We start from the raw sequence: 25,683 nt of genomic DNA on the forward strand, positions 1-25,683 counted from the left end.
TTTTCAATCTTTCCTCATACTCAACATTCCAGAGGTCAGAAACTACCTTAGTCAGTCGCCTTTGGACCCTTTCCAACATCTCTTCATCCTTCTGAAAACCCGGTGACCAAATCTGGGCACAATAGTCCAAGTGTGGCCTAATCAAAGCCTTATACATTGGAACAAGTATCTCCCTACTTCTACATGTCAGTGTCCTCCGCATCATTCCCAGAAGTCTTTGTGTTGTCTTCACAATTTTGGCGATGTGTCCCCTAAATTTTAGATCCTTATCCACTATCACCCCCAGATCTTTTATTTCCTCTACTTCCAACAATATATTCTCACCAAGCATAAATTCTGCATCCCATCTTTGTTTTCCAAATTTTAAAACTTTACATTTTGCAACATTGAACTCACATCCCCATTTGCTTGCCCAATCACTCAATTTATTCAAGTCTTCTTGCAAGGCCACAACATCTTCACTACTCTTTATGGTTCGTCCCAACTTTGCATCATCTGCAAACAACTGAATATCTCCATCCAAATCTTCACCAATATCATTAATATATAAGTTAAATAGTAATAGCCCTAAAACAGACCCCTGAGGCACTCCACTAGTGACTTTCCTTTTCCTGGATATTGCACCCCCATACACAACTTGTTGATACCTATCAGATAGCCAGTCTCCAATCCAATGTACTAATCTAATATCCAACCCCATCTGCTCTAGTTTGACTGTCAACTTATCATGAGGTACTCTATCAAAAGCCTTTGCGAAATCCAAGTATATTACTGTGTATCCTTCTCCTCTGTCCAAGGAAGCAGTCACTTTATTGTACTAAGTAAGTAGATTACTAAAACATGACCTCCCTTTAGCAAATCCATGCTGTCCATCAAAGATTATACCATTGTTGTCAACCCAACTCTGGATCCTAGTTCTCACAAGCTTCTCCAACAACTTAACCACAACACCTGACACACAGATAGGCCTATAGTTTGATGCTTGAGTTCGATCACCTCCTTTATGAAGTGGCACAATCTTGCCCTCCTTCCACTCTTTAGGAACTTGACCAAGTGCAAGACTCGTATTAAAAAAATATGTCAAGGCAGGTGTCAACGCTCTGGCACACTCCTTCAGAATACGTGGTGATATATTATCAAGTCCCACAGCCTTATTTACATCTAGTTTACTCAACTCCCCAAACACCTCTTGCTCACTTACAGTCAGTCTCTCCTCCCCATCATCAACTGCTCTTAATCTCTCCATGAAGTCACATTCACAAGATTGAAAGATCTTTATGAATTGCTCATTAAGTATCTCCACAACACATTCTGCAACAGCTGTCTTTATACCATTTCCTCCAATCAATGTCATCCTTCCATAATCATTCTTTCTTTTGCTGGCTACATATCGAAAGAACTCCCTAGGATTCTTTTTGGCTTCATTAGCTAACTGCTGTTCATACCTCTCTTTAGCTACTCTCACCAACCAAGTCACCCTCCTTGCCTGGTCTTTGTAGACCTCATGAAATTGGTTACTTCCACTTCTCTTATGCTGTCTCCACAATGCCTTTTTTTTCTGTATTGCATGCTTAATCTCTTTATTCATCCATCTCACACCTACCTTATTTAACCTTCTCACCCATGGTATACATTTAGACATTGCATCTACTAAATAGTTTTTGAAAATCCCCCAAGCTGCATTGATCTCTTTTCCAGCTAACTCCTCATTCCATGCTACATCTGCAAGCTGTCTCCTGAGCTCTTCATAATCACTCCCCTTGTAGTTCCACATATACCCTTTTTTCACAGGGGTCCTTGCACTGCTGGCAACCACCCAGGTAATCACCTCATGGTCACTTTCACCAATTGGTGTATGATTTGACACCTCATTTATAATTACATCCTCCGATGAGATGACCAAATCCAAGACCCTTAATCCTCGTGTGCCCTCTGTTACATACTGCCTGAGGTAGTTATCCCTCAAAAACTCAAGAAACTCATTTTCTTTACTTCCAGTCGCTATCTCTTCAATCCAGTCTATATTGCCATAATTAAAATCACCCATAATGATCACCCTTTTCTTATTTGCTTGGCTTATTTGACTATACATTTCACTATCACCACCATCCACATTACCAGGTCTATAACAACATCCCACCAAGTATTTGATTCTATTCACCTCTATCTCACACCATACTGCCTCAAAACCACTGGCCCTATTTCCCTCTTGCATCTCTACCTTGTATGGACATAACTCTTTCTCTATCATCAATAGCACTCCCCCTCCCTTTTTATCCCTTCTATCCTCACGAAACACATCATACCTTTCCATCTCTATTCCTGTCAGGATGTTGTCCTCATCTAACCATGTCTCACTTATTCCAACAATCTCTGGGTGCACAGACGCAATTAGTGCAACTATTTCATCCGCCTTGTTTCTTATGCTTCTAGCATTGGTATACAAACACAACAACTCATTTCTGGATCTACAGCTTGTTCCACTGATACCATTCACTCGATGTGCTCTCTCCATGCTGGACTGGGGCCATTTCTCTCTCTGCTTCTTCATTTTAGAACCCTTTGCAACAGCATCTGTTTCCTCTTGATCCCTGGTCATCCCATTACTTTCCTGCCTACACATGCTCTCACCTCCTCTTGGAGCATCCACCTTTCTCACGCTGTGTATCCCTGTATAATCTTCTGCATTAAATTCTCCTTTGGTTGTATCTTCCGATAGAGCTCTTCATTTGTGATCTTCTGTATCCATCCTATTCTTAGAATCTTCCTGTAACAAGTTTTTTCAAATTCCAAAATTTGTTTTCTTGATCAGCTAATCAGCTAAGGCCATTTTATAGAGAGTAGGCGAGGTCGTTTTAGCCAAATCTAACTTTTGGAGACAGAGTGGGCAGTTCATTCTTAACTGGTAGCAATCAGAGTTAGCTGGCCCAAGGCTATCACTAATTAATGAGTGAAGAGAATGGCTTAACAAGCGTCACCAACTCGTGGTCCCTAACCCTGACACAATATATTTAATGTCTGAAATAGTGTGCGTTCTACGGTCGATTTTCTCGAGTTTATGGGATTAAAAACCAGAGTTTCTGGGAGAAAAAACCTGCTTGCCCATGCCAGAGATCGACTAATTTGGGAACCAGTTGAAAAAAGGTTTAGAAAAATTTCCTCTAGTCGCTGACTACACTCAGAATCAAGTCTTCCTTCGTGCGGTCAAGCGCCATGGTGTGCAAACACCACATCCACTGAGCTACACAGGCTCCTTCTTTCTTTTTCTTGATTCCTTATTTATTACCCACGTTTCAGATCCATACAGTACACTACTAAAGATGCATGTTTCCAGCATTCTTAGTTTTCCAGATGTTATTCATGGGCTTCAGATTTGTTCTTCCCTTTGCAATTCTGATCTTTGTTTCTGTTTTACAGTCCAAATCACATGTCATTTAACTTCCCAAATATGTGATCTGTTCTACATTTTCTATATCAATTCCATCCACTTGTATCTTTTGTTTCATATTCTTCTAACCAAATACCATTGTCTTTGTTTTTTCCAAGTTCATAACAAGTCCAAATCTCTTTCCTTCCTCATTTAACAGTGTCAATGTTTTTTGTAGTTTTCTTTCTTCTTCTTCTTCCATAATAACAATGTCATCTGCAAATCTCGGATTGTTAATTCTTATCCTATGCACCAATATTCCTTTTGCACCTTCCTTCATTTTATCCATTGATCTTTCTAAATGTGCGAGGAAAATGCTTGGTGATATTGGGTTCCCCTGTCCAGTACCTCTGCTTATTCTAAACCATTTTCCCAAATAATCACCTATTCTAACTGCTGCAACTGCAGTCTTGTAAACATCTCTTAATATAGCCAGCACTGGCACCTAATATTTTTCTTGTGTGCGCGATTAATGTTCAGCAGCTTTCCAAAAAAGTTTTTTTTGAATAAAGTGTGAATAAAATGAACAGGAAATGAAAAACAAATGAAAACCGCTTTACATAAGGTTATCTACGGATTAGTCCTGCTTATACAAATTTTTTTTACACAGAAATCAACAATTAATCACAAGTTGATTTATGATACATCAAAAAATAAAGAAGAACTATTTTAGGTATATTTTCATAAATTTTAATCAAAAATTACAGTGATATAATTGAGTCCAGAATACAAATTCAGAATTTATTTGTTCGTTTCCGGGAAGATCTGAAGGGGCCCGAACAGAAGACGACATACATTCATAATTATATGTACCATTCTGTGCCATTCGTTGTTCGTTTAAACTCTTATTTCATATTTTTGACATCTTTTCTTCTGCGCCACCTGGGCACACGCCACCAGCAGGGCCTGAATATAGCTATTAGTTTTCTATCAATTCCATAGGATACTAGCATTGCTAATGTCACTTTCTGGTCAATACTGTCAAATGCCTTCTGAAAATCAACAAAGCAGGTATATATGTTTTTGTTTTTTCTCCCATCTTTCTCTGCTATTAACTGCATTGTAAAAATCTGTAAAAATTGTGCTTCTATCTTTCCTAAATCCTGCTTGCTCATCTGAAAGGTATGCTTCCAATTGTGTTCTCAATCTTTCTGTCAATATCATCATCACCACCACCTTACCAAGGTGACTCGTCAAAGCAATTGTGCTATAATTTTTACATTCTAGCTTATTTCCTTTCTTGTGTAATGTCGCTAATATTGATTTCACCCACTCCTCTGGCATTTTCCCTTCTTTCCATACCATATTACATAGTTGGTGCATTTCTGTAACCATACTTTCACCACCATATTTAATCATTTCTCCAGTGACGTTATCAATACCAGGGCTCTTGTTGTATTTTAGCCATCCTATTGTTTTTTCTACTTCTCCTCTTAAAATGTCTAAATCATACTCATTACCTGGTGGTGATATCAGCTTCAATTCTTCAGTCAGTTCCCAATGCTATCTAAATCTAGTTTTTCTTCATATAACTCACTAAGTATCTTGTCCACCACTGTACAATTTTATCTTGTATTCATCAATATTTTGCCTTTTTCATCTTTAATTGTGGTCTGTTTTTGGTGGCCAACTGCTATTAATGATTCTAATCATTTTGTACACCTCCCTGGTTTTATTATCTCCATAGTGTTGTTCTATATTATTGCAATGGCATTCTAACCATTTCATCTTATCCATTCTAACTGCTTTTTTTACCTCATTACACTTTCTTCTATACTGCTCCTCTATTTGTTCCAATGTATCCCTTCTGATCTTCAACATATTCTTTCTGCTATACTAACTTCAATGTTTCTTCTCTAATCATTTCTTCTTGATCTTCTCTTCTTCTGGTACTGTTTCTTCAACTGCATCTTCTAACGCCTTCATTACTCCTTTCATTCTTAGATTTGATTTTTCTTCTTTGTCCATACTTTTAAGTTTCTCTTCTAACACTGTTCTCTACCTTCTTCCTATTTCTGCTTCACTAATTTTTGCTCTCTCTCTCTTCGTTTCTGATGATGGGGTTTATATTTTCTTTTTAATTTCAACTTGATGTTTGCAATCACTAAACTATGATCCGAGCCTATATCTGCTCCTTGAAAGGTTCGACCCTACTGTACTTATGGTATCCGTTCGACACTGCTGTACTAATGGTATCCATCTTCTTTTAATCATATCAACCATGTTCATGGTTTTGTCATCATTTGAACGCCACATCCATTTTCTACACTCCTTTTGCTGGAATCTTGTGTTACAGATCATCATCTCATGGTCCACAGCAAATTCTAACATTTTTTCACCTCATTCATTTCTTTTTCAAAAAACCATATTTTCCCATGACACTTTCCCAACTATCATTATCTATTCCAAATTTGGCATTCCAATCTTCTTCGATAATTAGTACATCTTGCTTTGGTATTGTTTTTATAGAACCACAGCCCATGAATAAATATGATTTATTTATTTATGCTTGCGCCACTTTTCTCCTTCTTATACACACACACACACACAGAAAAATTACTATGTCTACATTTGGTACATCATACATCACCACCTGGTGATGAATTTTGGAACTACTTTTTTCCCTCAGATATCGCTTCCACATGATGCACAATATATTCCTACAAAGTCTCGCACCACTTGGATCAGTGGGATTCAAGCTTTAAACAGGGATACTGGGCAAATTACTTTGCAAACGAATAAGACACACAAGCCAAGGTACTGCAGTAACAGAAGTGACATGGGACAATATGGAAACAGAAGTACAGTAGTGAACAAATGAATCCAAATTAGCTGAATTTTCAAGTTTTTGGTTTTAGTTCACTATTTTTGGTTGAGTGATGCATTTCTTTACTGTCTGTATGATGTTTATTAATAGCGTTGTGCATTTTTAATAGCAAAAAACAAGTTGACATTTGTAGTGTTCTATTCATTTTGTATGGCTATAAAATGGATGCGTCTCCAAAAACGCATTCAAAGATATGTACTCTTCAACACACATTGATGACTCAAAGACAGATTTCCAATGAGTGTGGTTTGGGTACTGTTAATGAGATTTTAAAGAGGTTAGGGATACATGTATCTTTTTCTCCTGACAGAAAAGGAAAATGTGGGCAAAAAAAAAGAAAAACTACATTTACTCAAGATTGCTGCTAGTTAGGAAAAGCAAAATGAATCCAAGATTGTCTGCTATAGCCTTAAATACAGCCTTCGAAGCTAGTGGGATTAATGTTTGTGATGTGACAGTCCATCAAAGATTGTTGGAAGTAGGGAAGACTGCCCATAGACCAAAAAAGAAACAACTGTTGATGAAAGCTATGCAGAAAAAAAAGCTCCAGTGGGCAAAAGTGTACAAAGAATGGACTGCTGAGAAGTGGAAGAGGGTCATATTCTTCCACTGAGCCATTTCTTTCTTCAAGGAGGGAGAGAGAGAGAGTACCCTATGTTTGCAAATCAGTGGCTGAGAAGACTTCTCCATCCACTTTCAACAAGTGTCTAAACACTCAGCTAAAAAGATGTTCTGGGGTTGTTTTACACATGATGGTCCAGGATCACTTGTGCATGTTGATGGTATGATGAAAAGTGACCAATACATAAAAATATTGTAGAAAAGAGTGGTCGCATAGATCCAGAAAGACAAAGAACTTCTCTTCCAACAAAATCTTGCTCCATGCCACACTTCAAAAAAAGTGAAAGAATTCCTCAAAAATCACAACATCCAATTGCTTCAGTGGCCAGGTAACTCTCCTGACATTAACCCAATAGAAACTTGAGGTGAATAGTGAAAAAGAGACTTGGAAAATTAAATTGTGATACTAAGGATAACTTAATACAATTCATTATAAAAGTATAGTTTTGAGATGCAGAAATAAGAAAAAATGTGTTCAGCATTGGTAGATTCTATGCCTAAGCAAATTAATGAACTTATTAGGAACAGAGGAGCACATAAATTATCAGGTAAAGTTGGAGTTTAATTTTTGTGGTTATTTTCTTGCAAAATTAAACTTTTGCTTTAAAATATGAGTGTTTGGATTAATTTGTTCACTACTGTAGATGAATTTTATCTGGCAGCTAGGGTCCCATGGAAGTGGAAAGAGATAAAAACAGATCCCTTTGTATAAGTGCTGAAAGACTGAAGTAGCAAATTATTGATTGATCAGCATCTCAGGAGAAGTCCTGGTATTAGCAAATTTGATTATTAGCAAATTCAGGAATCAATAGATATGAGCAGGATAAAAGAGCATATGAAAAGGTTGCTTGGTTAAAAGTTAAATAACTGGAAGGAGATCTCCATTTAGTCTTTTAAGGAATGTGTAGAGCAGACCAGAGCTTCTTGATTTAATATTCAATCTCCCCCCCACACACACCTTCTCATGGTGTACCCTATTAGTAGGTATCTACCCAAATACTGAAAAAATGAGGATGGGCCAACAATTTGAGATTTAGCCAACCAAACTGTATACTTATTAGCTTAAACGAAAACAAAATGATGGTATGACATGGAATTTCATGCAAAATGGAGCATCACTGAAAACAACAAGGTCTCACTAACGTGTGGGAAGACTTATGTGTTCGTCATACATGTTGATTAATTTTAATGGTACAGATGAGAAAACAGACTGATAAGAAAATAACTATTTATTAACTTATTGCTGATATTTTGCTGGTATTCTATACAGCATCTTCAGAGCACAAAAACTGTTTGTCACAGTATGTGAGACAACCACAATCTGGTATAACAATGGGACCTAGTTTGAACAATTGTAACATGCAACACAAAGACTAAAGTCCTAATTAGGTGCCACCTATGTTGTGGGGAAAAAAATGAGAGAGAAGCAGGTATTAGTTTGATCTTGAGATGACTATCTCCCAAATCTTTGGCAAATTATACAGCCATATTGTTGAGGTTTGGAGTATATTTCAAAACTTCTGTTGATTCCAGGAACAACCTCTTTGACTTGTAAAAGCTTTTGTGCAGCACTTTTTTTTTTTTCCCAATCGATCCTGTGTGTAGGAGTATCTAAGCCATGGTCTGCTAGATATATTCTGTGTGTGTGTGTGGATAGTGCTGGATATATTCTTTATGTTCAATGAGGCAGATGTCCACAGTTCTCCCTGTCTGTCCCTAGTAGGCTTGATGACATGAACAGAGCACTTCATAAACTCCTGGATGTGATAAAAGAGAGATTCTGTCCTTTGGTGAACAGATGAGAGTTGCCAATTTCACATATGGTTTAAATACAGTGCACAGTTGGTTTTTGTTAAGCAGTCTAGGTATCTTTTCAGATGTGCCTTTAATGTATGGGATGGTGACAGTTTTGTTGTAGCCTTCTGTGATAGAGTAGGGGATTTCTGGGTGAGCATTTAGCATTTTATCTAAATTGAAAACTTGCTGGAAAAATTGGAAACTTGCTGGACCAAATCTGTAGACCTCGATGGAGACTATGTTGAGAAATACAGGTGATTTTTTCCAAAAAAATGTGTTTAACTTATTTTTTTACCAAACTTTTCAAACAACCCTCGTATTTCCCATGACATCTGATCAAGGCCTCATATAATGAAACCATAACTTCTATTATTATTATTATTATTATTTCGTGAGACCTCCAGGGGAGTCCAAGTACACATCGAGAGAGGGCATCTACTCTACTCTGTCTCCACCATTCAAATCCACCAACTACTGCCACCACCACTAGTATTTTCACAATCACAAACATCCATACCAACGGCAGGATTCAAACCCGCAGCCTTTTAGTTGGAGAGTGGATACACTAACCACTTGGCCAAACAGGTCGGCATATAATCAGAACCATAAATATGAGAAGAAAGAGGTGAGAAGGAACCATAAGCAAGTAATTAAGATGATAGCAGGTCTATGAAATGTCCTCATGAGGATAAATTGAAGTTTGCAGGTTACAAAATTTGATACAGGTGGAAATGGAGCAGGACATGATAGACACACATAAGTTTCTTTTAATGGCTTTAGAAGATGGACAGAGAGGAATTTTTTTCAGTATACATGATTAGTGAAAAGAGAACCAGAGTTTCATCCCTGGAATATTACTAAGAGTACAGATAGCAAAGAGCATGAGGACTAGATTTTAGCTTGAAGAGTGAATGATCTGAATGGATTGATAATCAGTTGTGAATGCTTCGTCCATGAATGAATTCAATGCAAAATATGAAGTACTACAAAAGGTTAGTGGCGTAATATTTATTAGATTTCTTACAAATGAGTCTATGTATTCCATGAAGAAGCCTGTATAATAATAATTTAGGCTGTAGGATAGGGAAGACTGTTAATCTTCTTAAGACTGCTAATCTATCCCCATCCAGTTAACCAGCCAACAACCCATTTTATACAAATGACTAAAATTGCTGTCAAGATAAACTTTTAGAATTACAATTTCCCATTGACCTTCTACACCATGTGATGTATATGTCTGCTACTGGTGACAGATCAACAAACTGGGCTTTATTTCAAAAATCCAGTAAATTTCCATGTTCCCTTGCAAAAATTTTGCCATAGATACAGATAATAAACAAAATATAAGTTTAAGCAAAAAAAATTACTGCTATAATAGACTGAGGAAACAGAGATCAATGGCTACAATCAAGTTTTTATTATTGTTATTATTATTATTATTATTAATAATGCAGAAACCACACTCTCAGGCAGGTCATTCCAATCATTCACAACTCTGCATGCAAAAAAACTGCTTCTCACTCCCGGACTCACACCCTCTGTATATAGTTTCCACGGAAGACCTCTGGTTCTCCACTGATCTCCCACTGTTTTCTGTAGAACCTCTCCAACATTGATCCTATAACAACCCCTTACTAGCTTGTAGGGATCTCTATCATATCTCCCCTCTTCCTCCTATCCTAGTTAACTTCATTAGTTTCATTAGCTAACTGCTGCTCATACTGCACTTTTGCTACCCTTACCAACCAAGTCACCCGCCTTGCCTGGTCTTTGTAATCCTCATGGAATTGGTTATTAGCACTTTTCTTATGCAGCCTCCATAATGCCCTTTTTCTCTGTATCGCATGCTTAATCTCTTCATTCATCCATTTCACACCTACCTTATTTAACCTTCTGACCCTTGGAATACATTTAGACACATTTTTATCTATCAAATGACTATAATGTTTCATTTCATTCATTCTTAAACAGCAGATGAATTTCATTGTCCAATGTAAGCTACAACCTTGCTTACTAGAGATTTGAACTGACTTGCGAAAGTTTTGTCCTTTCTTTTAGTGTTGCATGGTGATTAGCATTCATTTTAGAAATTATGGACTTTACAACCGTGTTATAGATAGCTCTTTTAATTTCTTGACGTTTCAATCTTCATATTAAGCTCATCATCTGGAGTATATACAATTATACAAGGACAAGCTGAGTTACATTACACAGTAAGCTAAAGAAACAATGATTTGATCAGCAGTTATTCTACTGGCATGACCCCAAGTGAAAACCTCTAGTTTCTTTTTTCACTAGAGGTCATGCCAGTAGAATAACCGGTGATCTATCATTGTTTCTTTAGCTTACTATATGTAATGTAACTCAGCTTGTCCTTATATATTTGTATATACTCCAGATGATGATCTTAATATGAAGATCAAAACGTCGGGAAATTAAGAGTTATCAATAACATGGTTGTAAAGTCCATAATTTCTAAAATGAGAACATTTTGTGTTGTTTGGTCTCTAAAGTAGGATTTATGAATATCTAATCCTTAGCACACTAACAGTAGTAATAGTAGTGTGCTACAGACCAGCGTTTCTCAATCTTTCTAAGCCCAAGGACCAGTAAAATGTCTAAAATAATTCTGCGGACCACTAAGTTAAGTAATTTTTTTAAATACCTATGTGGGAATTACCAACATTTGGGAAAAACTGTGCCATTTATAACATAATATATCTAAAAGATGTTTTGAATACATATGGAAACATAATTAATTAAATTGGAAGTAAATGATTAAAAGTGTATAAACATTGAACAAAGTTTTAATTTTTAATAAACAAATAAATAATATGATATAATTGTGTTACTACTTACTTTTAATGAGATGGTTGAGCTTCTCAGCCCTTGCACAGTTTCTAGTTATCTTGCTCAATATTGGTCAACTTCAGTCGAAGATCGGCACACGCACACACACACACAAAGACAATTTCTGTATTTTGTTTTTATTTGAAGGAGCGATGAAAATCCTTTCTCACAAAGACAGGTTGTAGAAAATTGCATGACCATTTTCAATGCTTCTTAGATAATTCAGGAAATTCACTTCTCACTGAAGGCGAGATCCAGAATCGAACCGAACCAAGATCACAGAATTGCATTTTAAGCCCACTGTCACTTGAAAACTCAATTAACTGTTCTTTTTTCAATAATGAAAAGGTCGTTCTCGTGACTGTAAGCCTGAAATGGATCACGAACCCACAGAAATTTCTTATAAAAGTTATTCGGAAAATATGTTTCAAAATTCTGTGTCAGAGTTTTGAGGTGGTCACAAACCCTTTTCATAAACTCAGAATCAACAAAAATATCATTTTCCACTAAGAAGGTTTCAAATGTTGGAAAAGGTGCAAATTGTCAATCTTTTAGATAACTAATCCATGAGACCAGTTTTTTCCTCTAATGCTTTTATTTTTTTGTAAGCATCAAGAACAGTTGAAGAATTTCCCTGAAGGAAGAGATTTAGTTCATTTAATTTCGAAAAAATGTCTGAAAGATAGTAGGATAGTGTGGATAACCATGCTTCACCAACAAGGAGTAATGCAAAATCAGAATTACGTTCAGAATTACAAACAATAAAACATCGTGCCTTAATCGAAATAATTTTGTTAGTACTTTGCCCCTGGAAAGCCAGCGAATTTCAGAATGAAGTAAAAGTTTACTGTATATATTTACTGCTCATTTCATTGCAGAGAACTGAAAATAACCTTTATTTAACAGTCGTGTCTTAATAAAATTAACTAGCTTTAGAGCGTTGTATAGCACAGTTTTAAATTCTGGTGACATTCCTTTGGAGGCTATTCCTTTGGAGGCTTTTCATACATAGGGACACTTCCCTATGTATGAAACACTGTACCGAATTCATAACCGAAGCTACTACCTTGACCTTGGAAACAATCCCACTATGCCTGCCTGTAAGGGCATAAGCTCCATCCAAACAGAAGCCTATACATTTATTTCCCACTAGATCCCTTCACACTCTCAATTATGTAATTATTGAGAGTATGAAATATTTCTTCACCAGTTGTTCAGGATGACAAAATTCTACAAAACAGAATATCGTCATGAATGTTGTTATCATGTATATATCTTACATAGCATATTAACTGCGCATCATTTTTAACATCAGTAGTCTCGTCTATTTGTAATGCATAATAAGGTCTCTTCTTAACTCTTTCGATTAACTGAGATTCTATGTCACCTTCCATATCATTAATTCTGCAACCAACAGTGTCATTTGAAAGAGGAATCAAATCAACATCTTTTAGTAACTTCTTGCCAAACATAGTTTTTACCACCTCTTTTATAGCTGGAAGTAGTAAATTTTCCCAAATAGAATGAGGTTTCCCTGTTTTCGCTATGTGCGAACTTAAGAGATAGGATTTTTCCAGTGTCTTGCTATTAATCGAACCCATGGCCGAAACTATACCTTTCCCATGATTTAATGTCACTAAGCGTCGCTTAAAAAATTCGATTGCCTTATTTTTCACATCACAATGTTTAGTTTCTAAATGTTGGAGTTTCATGCACTCGTTCGACAACACTTCATAACACAAAACACATTGAGGTTTCTGTTCACTTTCATCTCCACACCAAGTAAACCTGAATTCCAAATATGAACTGCTATATTTCTAGTGTATTTTTTCTTTGTACTGCTTGTTTCTTCTACTTTAATAGTATCAGATTTACTCGAAATTACAACACATGTATCACAATTAGGCTTAGCATCACCTGTTTCATTTGCTTTGCTTTTCAAAGTCCTAGTTCTAACCACTTTTCCATTATTAAAAAATGTTTCCAAAAAATATATAAATACTGGGGTTAACTCATGACACACTTTGTCCAAATATCACTTATCACTTCTGAAGATATACTGAGCCTTTGTTAAAGAAGGAAAACCTTCCATAATAAAAATCAATAAACAAGCAATTGGTTGAAATGTGGATAACACACATTTACTTCAAATCTAACAAAACAGCAAGGGAAGGCAGAAGCAATAAAATCATATTGTTGTTCATTTTGGCCCTCTTTTATTAATTTATTGTAGTGGCAGAATGTTCATGGAATGAACATTCTGCTATTTGTTGATTTTTAAGTAACCATTTTATAAGTATTTTGATAATTTTGACTTACTTACTTATTCAATTTTAATTTGTTTTGTTTGGATAATTAAAATATATATCTTTATTTAATTAATTTAATTCTGCATATGGACAACCTGTCCCATCGATGGACCACAGGTTGAGAAACACTGCTATAGACTAACAGCCGTTCATAAGTGAGATTCACATAAAATAAATAAGTGATGAGATATCGATATAAGATGATATAAATATAAATACTTTAATAGGTGATACTATGAAAGGGCAAATAAATTAACAAAAACGAGATACAAATTAAAAGAAAACAAAGTATATATATATATATATATATATATATATATATATATATATATAATAATAATATACACACACACATATATTACCTTTAAAAGGTTTTCTTTGGTCATATGGCGATCATATTCAAGAAGGTATGCTATATACTTGATTAATTTATGTTTCTCTGTAGACAGAATTAAGCCTATAAAAATATAAAGAAATCATCTTCTATGAATAAAACTCTGGTCCTCAAGGTTGGGAACTGAGCAAAATGCTGGCATCCCTTTCTTGTAAAAAAAAACTTATGGCTACATATCCTAAGGAATAAAATGGAACTGGAAAGAAATTTAGGAAACAAAATTGGCTATGAATGTGGAATTTGAGATTTGAAACATGGGGCATACAGAGTTTAACTAGAAAATTAGAAGTATTAAAAGAGATTAGTAAGAAAAATTTAGATTTAGTGGTTTTGACAGAAATAAAAAGAAGAAAGTACTAGATGCAAGAGTGGCTACATACATATCTGGTGTAGCATGGATAACTCAGAGTGAGAGCTGGTGTCTCTGCAGATAAAAAAAGAAATGGAAAATTAAAAGAAGGGAGAAAGTTAATGATTATGGAGAGGAAAGGTTATCATGGGAATATATGCAACAATACAGGTGAAAGATAAATATTTTGAAGAGTTGGATGAATTGATAGTGAGAGAAATATACAGTTAATCTAAAGCTTTTTGTACTCAGGGACTTAAACAGCAGAAGCAGTCAAAGGATTGGAATTTATTTCCTCCACCTACAACAATTTATCCCCACCAATCGTAAATTCTACATCCCATCTTTATTGCCCAATTTTAAAATCTTACATTTTGCAACATGGAACCGGCATCCCAATCCCATTCACTTAATCTATTCAAGTCTTCTTAACCTGTATAGCAACCAAAACAACTCCAGACAGAAGAAAAGCTCAATATGAAAGGACTATAGAAATTGTTTAATATAATTCTTTCTTTTAAGGTTACACAATGATGAGCATTCATATTTATGAATTTGGGGACACAAAACAGACGTATACTTATCTTTGAATTTTCTGAAAATCCTAAATTCATAAATAATAAGAGGAATAGAAGTAGCAGGGTACATCAATTTTCAGCAAGATAGGTAGGGAAAGTGTGGTAGTGGAGTACTGCTTATGATAAGTGATGACTTATGTCCTCTAAGAGTGGAGGCTTTGGAAGGCAGTGACACTAAAGATTTTAAAAGCATATGGTGTGAAGTAGATGGTCAGAACAAGATATTTAGTAGGGTGTTGCTGCAGACCAAGGAGCACAGAGGATGGGGAATAGGAGATGTTTAGACAGTTGAGCTTGGCAAGTGCAAGAAGAATGATTGTTATGGGAGATTTTAACTACAGTAATATAAATTGGAGAGAGGAAGATGCATGTAGCAATAAGAGAATGGTATTTCTAGAATTCTTGAGGGACATCTCAGGCAACATGTAATAGAAGAACAAGAGGCTCAAGAGTTTTGGATTTGGTCATAGCATCAGAAGAGTTGATAATAACTGAGATAACATCTCTCCCACCAGTTGGAGAGAGAGTGACCATGTGGTTTTGACTTGGAAGATGAATAGACATGCAGGAGTATCAAAGAGATGGGAATATATGGGGAATTATGAGGCAGGTGATTATAATAGTCCTAGATGTCAACTTGGGGAAGTTTCATGGAGGGAGGAATTGGGAGGCCGGGATATCATTAGTGCTTGGGAAATTGTGAAGGAATATTTGTTAGCAGCAATAGTAAACTGTATTCCACAAGTGAACAAGAGGACACAATTTGGTGTAAAGTGGATGACAAACAATTAAACAGGAACTGCATGTGAAAAAGAGGCTATGGAAGAGATAAACGGAGGCAGGTTAAGAGCAAATGCATGAAGAATATAAGACACAGGCCAGGAGAGTGACTAGTATGGTAAGGAAGACAAAACTGGAATATGAGAAGAGATTGGCACTAAGATCAAAAGAAAATCCTAGGGAATTTTTTAGCTATGTGGCCAGTAGGAGAAGAAATGACTGTGGAAGATTGACATTGTGGGATAAAAATGGGAATAGAGTAACTGATGCAGAGGACATAGTGGAGTTGTTCAATGAACACTTTATTGGAGTATTTCATCCTGGAGGAGTAAATTTTAATACTAGAGGGATAGGGCAGGTTCGAGGTTTAGAAGTGCAGGAGGAGAGTATGTTCCAGATGCTGTAGCTGTGGGACTGGATGGTATTTCACCACGAGTTTTGAGACAATGTGCTAAAGAACTGAGAGCTCCTTTGACCTGGCTTTTCAATGAAAGTTTGGCTATGGGAAAGGTGTCCAGGGAATGGAAGGAAGGTAAGATAGTGTCATTGCATAAGGGCAGTAGCAGACTGGAAGTGTATAATTATAGGCCAGTTTGTGTGTCATCAGTAGTTGTTATGATCTTGGAGAAATTAGTAAGGGACCGTATACAGCATTGGGCAGATGAGGATAATGTTATCATCGAGAGTCAACATGGATTTGTGAAGGGATGCTCTTGTTTTAGTAATATGCTAGTCTTTTATAATAAAGTTACAAGAGCAGTAGATTACTAAAAGAAGAGCATCCCTTCACAAATCCATGTTGACTCTCAATGATAACATTACCCTCATCTGGCATATACTGCTATTTTCTTGGATTTAACGAAAGCATTTGACAGGGTGCCACATGATAAGCTGATATTTAAGTTGCAGTACATGAGTCTGGTTGTCAGATTGGTCAACGGGATTTAGGATTGGCTGTCCGATAGGTATCAGAAAGTTGTGTATAGTGGGGCAGTTTCAAGGAGGCAGAGGATTACAAGTGGGGTCCCACAGGGCTCAGTACTGGGACCTATACTGTTTAATCTTTATATCAATGACATTATCAGTGGATTGCAAGGGGATAGTCAGTTGTTTGCGGATGATGTGAAGCTGAAAAGGGTTATTAGTAATAGTGCAGATGTGGTAGCCCTGCAAGAGGATTTGAATAAGTCCTTGAACAGATGGACAAATGAATGGGGGTGATGATTTAATGCAGCAAAATGTAAGGTCTTCAGGTTTGGGACACATCGATGGGACGTTGCATGCTCTATTGGAGGAGCTATGCTGGAGAAAGTAGGGGAGACAAGAGATCTGGGGTTGATGATTGTTAGAAACCTGAAATTCAGTGGACATATTGCAAAGGTGGTAAAGGTAACACAGAGGATTGCTGCAGTAACAAGAAGGATGCTGACCTGCAGAGATAGAAGAGTTATCATTCCATTGTATAAGACCCTGATCAGACCACACTTAGACTACTGTTCACAGATCTGGTCCCCAGGATTTGAAGGAGATAAATTAACTGTGGAAAGGGTACAAAGGTAGATAACAAAAGATGGTTTCAGGACTTTACAATATTAGTTATGAGGATTGACAGAGGGAATGTGGACTGCAGAGCTTGGTAGATAGAAGGAGAGGTGATATGATTGAGACTTTTAAGCTGTTGAGAGGTGGTTACAGGGTTGACAACTGGGGGAGTTCTTTTGCTTGGTTGGACAGCGTGAAGGAGTGATAACAAGGGGGGGGGGCATCTCTGGAAGTTACGAAAGGAAACTGTGAGCAAGAGGGTGAGGAGTAGTTTCTTTGCATGGAGGGTGGTTAAACCATGGAATGCATTGTCTGATAGTGATGAGAGCGAGAATGGTCAATGAGTTTAATGAGTGGGATGATAGACTTTGTGTTTCCTAGGAAGGACTTTCTGCAATGAGTCTTTTGACTCCATGGAGGCCTGAATAATAATAATAATGATAATAATAATAATAACAACAATATGGTCGTTTAATATAGTTCTATCTTTTTTCTCATCAAAGATAGGCTAGGATAAATGATTAACCAACATTTAGATTCATTTTACTTTTGTATAGTGCAGTGGAAGTAGCTTGTATATTGTACATATGTATATTCATGATTATGACCTTAATACAGAGGTCAAAACATCTACTGTTACTTGCTTCATGTTAAGTAAAGTAATTATTCTAACACATTTTGTGTCTCCATTAATTCTCCACTATGAATGCTGACCACCATGTAACCTTAAAAGAAAGAGATCTTCTTGTAAGGCCACAACATCTGCTCTACTCCCCCATAGTTTTTCCCAATTCCCATCATCTGCATACAACTGAATATTCCCATTCAAATATTCTCCAATATCATTAACATGCAGGTTAAATAGTAATGGCCCTAAAACAGACTCCTGAGGCACACCACTAGTAATTTTCCTCTTCCAGAATATTGCTCCCCATACCCAACTTGCTGATAGCTATCAGATAGTCAATCTCCAATCCAATGTGCTAGTTTAATATCCAACTCTATCTGCTGTAGTTTGACAATTAATTTATCAAAATCTATCCAATGCTTTTGCAAAATCTAAGTATGCTACTGTGTATCCATCTCCTTTGTCAAATGAAGCCATCATAACAAATAAGTAGATTACTAAAACATGGCTTCCCTTTAGCAAATCCATGCTGTCCATCAAAGATAATACCATTGTAGTAAACCCAATTCTGAATCCTGGCTCTTACTACTCCCTACAATGCTTTAACCACAACAACAACTGATCCATAGATAGACCTGTAATTTGATAGTTAAGTTCTGTCATCTCCCTTATGAAGTGACACAATCCTGCCCTCCTCCTTCCACTCCTTTGGAACTTGACTCGGTGCAAGACTCAAATTAAACAAATATGTCAAGGTAGATGCCAACTTATTGGTACATTCCTTCAAAATACATGGTGACAGTGATATATTATCACATCCCACATATTAACATAAAGTTTGCTCAATTCCACACATACCTTTTGCCCACTTTCAGTCAGTCTTTCCTCCTCGTCATCAACTGCTCTCAAACTCTTCATGATGTCACATTCACAAGAATGAAAGACCTTCATGAACTGCTCATTAAATATCTCAACTATATTCTCTAATGCAGTTTCTCTTATAGCATTTTCTCCAATCAATGTCATCCAGCCATAATCATTATTTTTTTGCTGGCTACATATTGAAAGAACTCCCAAGGATTTTTTTTTTTGGCTTCATTAGCTAACTGCTGCTCATACTTCACTCTTGTACCCTTACCAAACAAGTCACCCTCCTTGCATGTTCTTTGTAATCCTCATGGAATTGATCACCATATTTCAACAAATAACTTCTATGACTATATGTTGGCTATATAGTCATGTTGTTAATTAAAATAATTGTTACCAACTTATTATTGTTATTATCACCGGAGATCCCATGGAGTCAAAGACTCATCTAGGAGGTCCTTTTATCAAATACACAGCTCATCATACCATGCTTTAAACACACTCAAATTCTCTGCAGACACCACAGTTTCAGGCAAAGCACTCCAATCATTCACAACTCTGCATGAAAAAAACCTGCTTCTCACTCCCGTACTCACACCCTCTTTATACAGTTTCCAGGGATGACCTCGGGTTCTACCCTGATCTCCCACTATTTTCTGTAGAACCTCTCCAGCACTGATCTTATAACAACCCCTTACCAACTTGTAGGTCTCTACCATATCTCCCCTCTTCCTCCTGTCCACCAGACTCTGCAAGATGCATCTTCTCAATCTTTCCTAATACTCGACATTTCAGAGGTTAGAAACTACCTTCGTCAGTTGCCTCTGCACCCTTTCCAACATCTCTTCATCCTTCTGAAAACCAGGTGACCAAATCTGAGCACAATAGTCCATGTGTGACCTAATCAAAGCCTTATACAATGGAACAAGAATCTCCCTACTTCTACAAGTCAGTGTCCTCTGCATCATTCTTAGTCTGGAACCAATTTTGCCTCGCAGAATCCTTTGTGTTGTCTTCACAATTTTGGCTGTGTCCCCTAAATTTCAGATCCTTATTCACTATCACCCCAGATTTCTTATTTCCTCCACTTCTGACAATATATCCTCACCAAGCATAAATTCTGCATCCCATTTTACAAATTTTAAAACCTTACATTTTGCAACATTGAACTTACATCCCCATTCCCAATCATTCAATTTATTCACATCTTCTTGTAAGGTGACAACATCTTCACTACTCTTCATGGTTCGTCTCAACTTTGCATCATCTGCAAACAACTGAATATCTCCATCCAAATCTTCACCTATATCATTAATATACAAGTTAAACAGCAATAGCCCTAAAAGAGACCCCTGAGGCACACCACCAGTAACTTTCCTTTTCCTGGATATCGCTCCCCCATACACAACTTGTTGATACCTATCACATAGCCAGTCTTCAATCCAATGCACTATTATCCAACCCCATCCACTCCAGTTTGACAATCAACTTATCATGCAGTAATCTTTCAAAAGCCTTTGCAAAATCTAAGTATATTACTGTGTATCCTTCTCCTCTGTCCATGGAAGCAGTCACCTTATTTTAATAAGTAAGTAGATTACTAAAACATGACCTCCCTTTAGTAAATCCATGCTGTCCATGAAAGATAATACCATTGTTGTCAACCCAATTCTGAATCATAGTTCTCACAAGCTTCTCCAACAACATAACTACAACACCTGACACACAGATAGCCTATAGTTTGATGCCTGAGTTCTATCACCTCCTTTATGAAGTGGCACAATCTTGCCCTCCTTAGGAACGCAACCCAGTGAAAGACTCTTATTAAAAAAATATGTCAAGGCCGGCATCAACTCCCTGGCACATTCTAGTTTTTGGCTTACTCATATATATATATATATATATATATATATATATATATATATATATATATATATATAATGTCAGACAAAAAAAGGAAGTTAAAACCTCATGATCAATATTTCTTTGAAAAAATGGTTGTTAACAAATCCAAGCTTGTCTTTTTCTATGGTGGAACACATCATTCTCAGCAAGGGCCTTAACTTTGCCATCCCACCCCTCCCAGGAAACTACCTAAAGAAATTTTATTAGCAAAATTTGAATGGGCTACATCTATCTTATCTTCACAAGGGGAGTCACTGGCTCAATTCAAATCAGCACTTGCCTCCTGTTTTGCTGCATTTATGGAGCAAAAACTCCAGCTGATAATCTTTCACCTTAACAACTGCTTTCAATAAGCTTAGACACAATTCTGACAATGATTTTACCAGCATACAAAGGAAATGCTACAGTTATCCTTGACTCAGATGATTATGACTATAAAGTGGGTTAGCTTCTTAGCACTGACACTTTCTCCATTATGGATCACGACCCTACTACAGAACTTCAAAATTGCACCAATAATCTTTTAAAAACAACCTATGAATTTAACAGAGAAACCAGACTAGCTCTCTGTTCACTTCATCTTCTTCCTCTAAGTCTATATGGCTCACCCAAAATTCATAAACTAGACACATCTCTATGTCCAACAGAAGAAGGGATAAATTCTCCAACATGAATTTTGCCAAACATCTACAGAAATTACTAAAGGGCCTAACAGGACAATCACCATCCTTTGTTAAAAGCTCCAAGCATTTTGTTTCAAGAATCAGCAATATTATCTTTGATGAAAGTGACATTTTAGCAAGCTCTGATGTAGTTAATTTGTTTACAAATGTTCCAAATGATGATCTACTTGCAGTGGTTCACGATAAATTCTCTAAGAAGGTTATAGCACTGTATTTCATCTGGATACTTCAAATATAAAAATACAATATACAAAGAGAACTCTGGTCTAGCCACGAGCAGTCCTCTTTTGCTAGTTTTAGCAAATCCTTATATGGAAACATTTGAAAACAAGGCCCTAGAAGAATACCATCATAAACCAAAATTATGGAAAAGGTACATCAATGATATATTCTTAGTCTGGCACCATGGACTACCTTCACTTCTGCTTTTTCGTGAGTACCTGAATTATCAACATCCTAACATAAAATTCACCTATAAATTAGAATTTAATGGTAAGGAATTTGGTACATTAAAAGTCTCTGTATTTGGAAAGCCTATGTGACATATCTATATGCCTCATCCCATCATTACACATCTCAAAAATTGGGTATCATTTCTACACTAGGAGCAAGAGCCTGCCAATTCATCACTGACATGGACAAACTAGCCAAAGAACTTCAACATTTAAGAAACACTTTCCTTCAAAATCGCTATAGTGAACACACCATCTCTGAACTACTCAACCGACATGAGATCAGAGAAATTTCTAATGAAGAAGAAAACAGAGGATTCATCACACTCCCACATATTAACTTTGTCCATAAAACTAGCCAAAATACTTAAGAAATATAAAATCAAGGTAGCATTTATCCCCTTTATTAAGATGAGATCACTATCTAAGATCCGCAAAACCTCAACATAGTCCACTTCAATATCTGGGTGTTTATCGGCTATGGTGTGATTGCCAATCATCTTACTATGGATAGACAGAAAAATCAATTGAACAATGCATTAAAGAACACATTCGAGATATTGAATACCACAGAAACGAAGCTTCGGCTTTGTCATCACATGTGCTCTCTTCAGACCCACAAGACGCTTCCACAAATAAGACATCAAGTTTTATGGGATAAATTAGAACTATTACACCATTGATATGACACAACAGAAAGAAAAATATGGAATTTTTGGAAATAGCATTAGATTCTAAACATTTAAATATTAACCAAAGTATTAACTTCTCTGAATACATCCTAGTCTTCATTAATCAAGAATGTTCACGTGAATGTGTAAACATGCAGAACCTTTGGACCAATTAGAAGTAATTTCTAAAACAATAACATCAGTCTCTTTTGTATAACTGCATAACACCTTTGTTAGTCCCTAATTTTTTGTCTACTAGCTTGTTTATTTATATCCGAAGAAATCCTGTGCAACTGGGATGAAACATCTTGTTACTAAGTAAATAAATGTTATCAACTTATTCTAGTGTTCTGCCTTAAACTTTAATCAAATATTCATGAACCGGCAAAGTTTTGTGTATATATGGCTGTTAATGAATGTGTTCTTCTGGATGGTTTGTCTGTTTTGAAGAATGATAAACCAGGTTTCCTGGAAAGAAAAACCATTTCAAACATATACAGGAATACCTTGATTATCATGGTTATTGTTGCCACGAAAAATACTGCAATAATCGAATTCGCGATAATCGGGATAAATAATGCATGTAAAATGGGTGATCATTGCCAAGGATTTTTCAAATCTATTAATTAAATTTTATATATGAAGTAAAAAAGAAATGTGTTAAACGTGTTAAGTAAAAAATGAAAGTTCATTTAGAAAAACAAGATCATTCTTTAAATCTTTATTTATATATAAGGAGTACATACAATTATTCTTTTTTGGGATGAAAGAATTGGGATAAAAATTGGTATAGAGTTGTCTGGTGGAATTTTTTTCTTTTTTTTTTTCTTCGTATAAAACTCGGTAGCATTGGATGGAATTTTCAATTTCCTGACGAACTTTCATTGATCGCTCAACATTAGGATTGCCATTCAAGAATTTTTTCTTTAAAATTTTCAGCAATTCTAAACATTTCATCCATTTCTTTGAGGGTAAATTCCTTCAGTGCCACGTCAATTTGTTCGTCATCATCATCGATTTGAGCATCATAAGCACATTCTCCCTCAGGTTAATTAGGTCTTCATCATCCAGCTCCTTATCATGCAACTGAAGCAGGTCCTGAACATCACCTTTTTCAATTTCTTTTAGTCCTAGATCAAAGCCAAGCTTAGTTATGTCAGTGATAACATGGGTTACTTCATTTTCCATTCCTTTAAAATCATTTGCACGAGGAATAATCTTTTGCTACGCCGCTCTCAGGTCGCTAGACGTTACTTCACTCCATGCTTCCTTAACATTCTCAATGCAATTTTTGATATTGAATGCCTTCCAGAATTCTGACAAAGTTATCTTTCTGTCAGAATTCTGTCAAAGTCAGCTTCATCTCCTGTAGTCTTTTCTATTGCATGAAAAAGTTCTTCGTAGGTAATATTAATTAACCTGGATGATGAAGACCTAATTAACCTTCGCAGGTTAATTAGGTCTTCATCATCCAGCTCCTTATCATGCAACTGAAGCAGGTCCTGAACATCACCTTTTTCAATTTCTTTTAGTCCTAGATCAAAGCCAAGCTTAGTTATGTCAGTGATAACATGGGTTACTTCATTTTCCATTCCTTTAAAATCATTTGCACGAGGAATAATCTTTTGCTACGCCGCTCTCAGGTCGCTAGACGTTACTTCACTCCATGCTTCCTTAACATTCTCAATGCAATTTTTGATATTGAATGCCTTCCAGAATTCTGACAAAGTTATCTTTCTGTCAGAATTCTGTCAAAGTCAGCTTCATCTCCTGTAGTCTTTTCTATTGCATGAAAAAGTTCTTCGTAGGTAATATGCCTTAAAGGATGTGATTACACCTTGATCCATTGGCTAGATGATGGAAGTGGTATTAGGTGGTAAATAAATAACTTTTACATTTTCGCACAAATCATTCAGTGCTGTTGGATAACTTGGTACATTATCTAATATCAACAAGATTTTAAAATCAAGATTTAATGACTTGCAGTACCTTTCAGCTTCAGGACAAAAATAGTTTTTAAACCAATCCTCAAAAATAGTTTCTGTCATCCAAGCTTTTCTATTGAATCTCCAATGAATAGGGAGAAAATTTTTATCTAAACTTCTAAGCAGGAGAGGATTTTGTGAACGATAAATAAAGAGAGGCTTCATCTTGTAATCTCCAGAAGCATTGCCACATAGTAAAAGTGTCACACGCTCCTTCGAAACCTTATAGCCAGGCTGTGATTTTTCAATTTTTTCTAAAAATGTTTTAGTGGGCATTTTTTTCCATAATAAGCCTGTTTCGTCAGCATTAAATATCTGATCATCGGTATAATTTCCTTCTTCAGTGATCTGTTGCAATTCACCAGGAAAACTAGCTGCTGCTTTTTCATTGGCACTTGAAATTTCACCTTGTACACGAACACTATGAATGCTCGATCATTTTTTGAACCAATCAAACCACCCTGAACTTGCAGAGAAAGTTTCTTCCACTACTGACATTTTCGCTTTCTAATTGTTTTCTATTTAAAGTTTCAAAAAAATTCAATGCTTTTGTTTTTATAGTCATTTGACTAAGAGGAATTCTCTTTTGGTTAAAATCTTCTATCCACACTGACAATGGCGTTTCCATTTCAATCATAAGATGGCTTCAGTTTCTCATAGTTTTGGACCCAGACGAGGTCGATGCACTTGGTCCTAGTTGCTTATAGTTTGCAGCGTGGTCTAAAATATGGTGAACAGTTGATTCATTTAGACCATACTCTCTTACAATTTTGGCTTTGGTTATGTCTGCTTCATACTTATTTATCATATGCAACTTATCTTCTAAGCTGATCACTCTACATTTCTTCTTGATAGCTGTAAACTTGATATCGTCCTTGTTTCTTTTAGCATTCATTGTAGGGGTAAATAAGAAGAGAAATAAATATCCACATGTACTTCAGGCAAAGGCGGAGAGTTACTAGTGAGTGGTGAGCACGCGCCGTCGGATAAAAACGAAGAGCTACAAGAGAGTGATACC

General features: G+C 36.2%; 1 protein-coding gene across 1 annotated transcript in view; it reads right to left on the reverse strand.

The window, feature by feature from the left end:
• The window catches only part of LOC150104507 (SEC14-like protein 2), a 145,869-nt gene that overhangs the window by 106,944 nt on the left and 13,242 nt on the right, over positions 1 to 25,683 (reverse strand). Inside the window, exon 2 of the mRNA XM_090395570.1 lies at positions 14,194 to 14,288. Within this exon, the coding sequence (XP_090251696.1) occupies positions 14,194 to 14,288 (95 nt within the window). The remainder of the gene's footprint in view (positions 1 to 14,193; positions 14,289 to 25,683) is intronic.

The sequence above is a fragment of the Typopeltis vanoorti genome, chromosome 7 (genome assembly GCF_054136105.1).
Source record: "Typopeltis vanoorti isolate ZY-2024b chromosome 7, IOZ_Tvanoo_1.0, whole genome shotgun sequence".
NCBI classification, from domain to species: domain Eukaryota; kingdom Metazoa; phylum Arthropoda; class Arachnida; order Uropygi; family Thelyphonidae; genus Typopeltis; species Typopeltis vanoorti.